At 40.3% G+C, this 4650-nt stretch overlaps 1 protein-coding gene across 1 annotated transcript in view; it reads left to right on the forward strand.

Moving 5' to 3' along the window:
* The first annotated feature begins 2956 nt into the window (after positions 1-2956).
* LOC106812605 overlaps positions 2957-4650 on the forward strand; it is a 3150-nt gene continuing 1456 nt past the window's right edge. The window contains exons 1-2 of the mRNA XM_014816512.1: positions 2957-2998; positions 3170-3251. Coding sequence (XP_014671998.1) covers positions 2982-2998; positions 3170-3251 — 99 coding nt within the window. The 5' untranslated portion in view covers positions 2957-2981. The remainder of the gene's footprint in view (positions 2999-3169; positions 3252-4650) is intronic.

Consider the following 4650-nt stretch of genomic DNA (forward strand, 5'->3'; position numbering starts at 1 on the left):
AAATAAATAAATAAATAAATATATATATATATATACAAATTCTTCACTTCAAATGAGTTTTAAATTACGAACCTCTAAAATGTGGACACTGTGAATGTGGACACTGTGACACTACGAGAAAAGGTACTTGCTACTGCAATTGTCTTTTAATGTCAATGCAGGCCCTTTAATTGGTTTGTTGATGCCGGCCAAGCAACCTTGAAAATCAATGGGCATTTGGATAAGCAACCGAGTTTCGAGTACAGAATTTCGACAACAAGAAAATCCCTTTTCGAGACGGGAAATCCTTCTTCACATAAAGTCTCCCCACATGATGTCTGTAGCTTAGTTCAGGTATGTATTAGGTAAATAAGTCTAAATCGTAAATAATGAGATAAGGGGGGCGTGAATAATAAACAGATACGCGCATGCGCGCACACGCGCACACGCACACACGCATAAACGCACGAACGCACATACACGTACGCGTGTACAGGCGTGCATGAGAGAGCGAGAGAGAGAATGCGCGCGAATAATAAGGAACACACACACACACACACGTACATGCGCGTACCACATACACGCACACACAATTCTCAGGACCAGATATTACTTGATTTATTATTTAATTAAGGACTGCAACTACATTTTTGACAAATCACAAGCGTGTGGACTTGGGGAAACCAAATACCGTGACTGGGATGAGATGGAGTTTGCCATCTCCCGGCTGCCACTCTGCACAACAGGCTACGCTCCCGGTACGTTAATGTTGGACGTGATAGGTTAATGTCAATTCGCTATATAATTTCTCTGTACCTGACCACTGCGAATCCATGCATCGGGCTAGGCAAAATTATCTTTCCATTATTGGTCGTATATCTTTCATCTGTGTGTCTATTCTCTATTAACAAATACAATCTGTGTGTTTTCTGCCTTCAGGTACCATGATGTTCATTTGAAGTATAATTTCAGAAATTATCAAGATGCCTTTCATGTCCTATTAAGTTATTAATAAAATTCTGTGCGTGCTGGGAACTAAGACATCTTTGGTCGCAATCACGTCATAAAGTTCATGTCAGGATCATTACGGTCAGTGCTGACATTTGCATCATTACGTCATTAAAACGGACGCACGAGGATTGCTTACGCTAGAGCACGTAATCAGCACATACGCCAGTGCCCACGAATTGCAAAATTATTTCTAAATTATTTGAAAAACAAGTATATTACAATATCACACTGATATTAAGACGGGATGAATTCGCGTCGTGGTGCATCGGTATGACATTGTTCCCTCTCGTAAATCTAAACGGATGTGTTGCAGTTTAATATTGCTATTTCTCTCCCCACTATAGGGAGATGGCTTGTCCCGTGTGGCTCCTGTTACGATAGACAGTCCTGTTACTGGTCCAAAGCTGTTTGGCAGCCTTACGATTGCCGTTACATGGACTTAAATGAAAAAAATCTGCAAACATGTCTCGCTGGTCGAACGGTAAGTCTGATTGATCTGCGGGATATAGCGTTGCCTGCTGAAAAATAGCGACGAGGTATTCCAACGCAGCAAGTGTCAGTCACATGAATGTTGTAGAATTAGCATTAGATTCAGGTGTATTGGGAGTTGTTAAGGAGGACCCTCCCTCAATCGCTTCCTCCTTAACAACTCGGAATCCGCCTTTGCGTGAACTTCCAGCCGCATGTTTTCTCCTCGATCATCATATGCCACCCACTCTTCTACCACGGAATGATTATATTGTAGTCAGTAAGCAGTGACGGTGAGGCAGACCGGAATTAATGACAATGACGGACGCACCTGGTACCTCAAGCCCAGCACTGGCCAGGGGATGATATAAAAGATGGCCTGACGAAGTACGCGAAGCTTGGCGTTTAAGACAATGTCAGATTAGACAGCATCTCCTAACAGACAATCGATGAGGCACGCCAAATCTAGTTTCCCGCCAAATCTAGTTTTCCGCCAAATCTAGCTCCCGCTAATCCAGTTTCTCGTTGCCGCTATATAAACCACTTCCGCTAGACATCGGCACTTTACGTCACACCGTCACTGCGGACTTGTTTGTATATCTCTCGAGATATCGTACTTGTTATGGTTGTAATATTTGACGATGAACTTAGATAAACTTACTTGTACTTACCTGTATTATATTGCATATATTGATGCTTTACGTTTTCGTATTTCTCTCGCGTAAATCGTACTTGTTATTAATACGTATTAATATTTGACGCGATGAAACTCACTTCCACTGACTTGAATTATAGTATACGTATTAATGATTTTGCATGATATGTGTATGGTATAAACTGTACATAATAAAACTTTACGTCACACCGTCACTGCGGACTTATAGATTGATTTGAGGACCGTGCAACGGCATCATCGAGCTAACCCCCAGCGAACAGACGCATCACAGTACAACAACTACTCACCAGAAACGTCTGCTTATGTGTGGCAATCTGTTTTGCGGTTTATTTTACCAGATACTATTTCAAGGCGACTCGATTTTACACGGATTTTTCGCCTACATGCATGTCGTCCTTAAATTGAAGCAAGGAACCGGCGTTGCGTCTGAACGACACATCTACGAGACCACGTCCAATGAAGGGAAGAAGGTTGCCATGCAGTACACCCGTCTAATGGCGTTAGAAAACGACGACGTGGTGGCCATACCAAAATACTTCAATAGCGAGTTGGACAAGCTGCTGTCGGCGTACGTTATTGAACACATACATCACGCACGCACGCACGCACGCACCTACCACCATGATATTGTAATCAGTATGTCATGTGTCGAATACGTCTATCAAGTACAATACGATCGTGTTGATTATGTTTGTGTGTTGATCATTTCAAAACGCGCGTGTATAAAAACATCTTCTAAGGTTCCCCTGTAACATTCCACAGAGCCGAAAAGATAGAAAATACGAAGAATACCATTTTGGCATTTGGTGGCTCATACTGGATGCAACCTGCAATATATAAATGGTTCATGGACAGGTTAGACAAGTAGGTCTATTTAAATGCTTAGTAAATTCAGATGGAAATCTAGGCGGAGAACTTGTTTTTGGAAGTTCGCTTAGTGGTGAATCAAATGCTGTAAGTGGCGTTTTAACAGTAATATGAATGATTGAACATAACCACTGAGTGTGTTAATGTGTATGTATGTGTGTATTTCAGTGATGGATTGACAAATGTTACTGTTGTGATAAAAATGGACAATGCTGCTCTGCATCACCCACAGATAGAGACCACTACCTTCGTAAGCAGTGGTGCCGTTTTAGTTTATATAGCGTGGTTGCTATTTTATTGTTAGCTATTAGTAGTAAAAAATAACCATATATGTAACTATAAAATTATGAAAACCTTATAACTTTTGCAGCTCCTATTTTCTAAAACCCAACGTTCTCATTTTACTGTTGATGTTGTTTTGTTTGATTTTCTTTTTTTTGCGTTTATATTTATGCAACATGTTGAGTTTTAAAAAGATCAACTGAAAAATAATGTAGTTCTGTTTTCTTTTCTTTGCCTTGCTAAACTAGTGTGAGGTAACAGTTACGATGCAATGCAATTTATCTAAGACGCTAACAAGGTTAATATATTGTTGAAATGTATTTTCGGCGTTTTGCTTGGAATATTGCTTATATTTCAGTGGGATCCAGTTCGTCATCTGAAAAGAAATCTAGACGTCGCCCATATGATCGAGTCGGAGAAACCGAGGTCTCAAAACGTAAAGCTTGTTAACCCAATCAATATAACGATGCCCATGTTCCAAGGATTTTATGGCGGATACTGCGCTTGTCATTTTGAACAGGTAAGTGTGTAAACTACGAGTGCGCGTAGAACAAGAAGGAAGAGCGCTTACGAGTGTATCATTGATAATAGAAACAAAAGCTGTCGTAGGAAATCGATAGGCTTAGTATGGATAGGCCGAGCGCTTGCAGAAAGAGAAGTGGTGTATGCGAAGGAACACACCCGTGAGATCGAGTTTCGACGCACACATTGTTATCGGCATGCTAGCCATTCGCCTCACTCTTGCGTTTATACATAACCTTAATTTCTATTATAATTATATATATGTTTACTTTTACAGTATCGCCCTAACGCCACATATGGTCACGTCATGAAGATGTATCTTAAACCATTCTTCCACACGTTGTGCCTTGGAGAAACAGATAGGAGGAGTTAACGAATGCCTGAAACCGTATATGTATGCACTTTCTCAATGTTTAACTGATTACTGGAGTTTTCCCCCAACTGCATTAAACAAGCTAAAATTATACCTATTTACAAATCTGACTCAGTTAATATCCCTTTAAATTACAGACCTATTTCCCGTCTCTCCCTCCATTCTCGAAAATTCTTGAGAAATGACTCTATATAATAGGTTCAGTTCCTAACCAAATGTAACCAAATGTAACCAAATGTAGCCAAATGTAACCAAATAAACTTTTAAAAGGTATACCACTAACAAGACACAATATACTGCAATCGGGGACGCCCGCTCATTTATTTTTGAAGAGACATGCGGTGTTCCACACGGATCAACGCTAGGCCCACTTTTGTTATTAATCTACATAAATGATCTCCCATCTGCATCTAACTTTCTTACAAGACTGTTCGCGGATGACACTAATCTATTTATATCAGTAATAATCTGG

The sequence above is a fragment of the Priapulus caudatus genome, unplaced genomic scaffold (genome assembly GCF_000485595.1).
Source record: "Priapulus caudatus unplaced genomic scaffold, Priapulus_caudatus-5.0.1 Scaffold666, whole genome shotgun sequence".
Classification (NCBI taxonomy): Eukaryota; Metazoa; Priapulida; class Priapulimorpha; order Priapulimorphida; family Priapulidae; genus Priapulus; species Priapulus caudatus.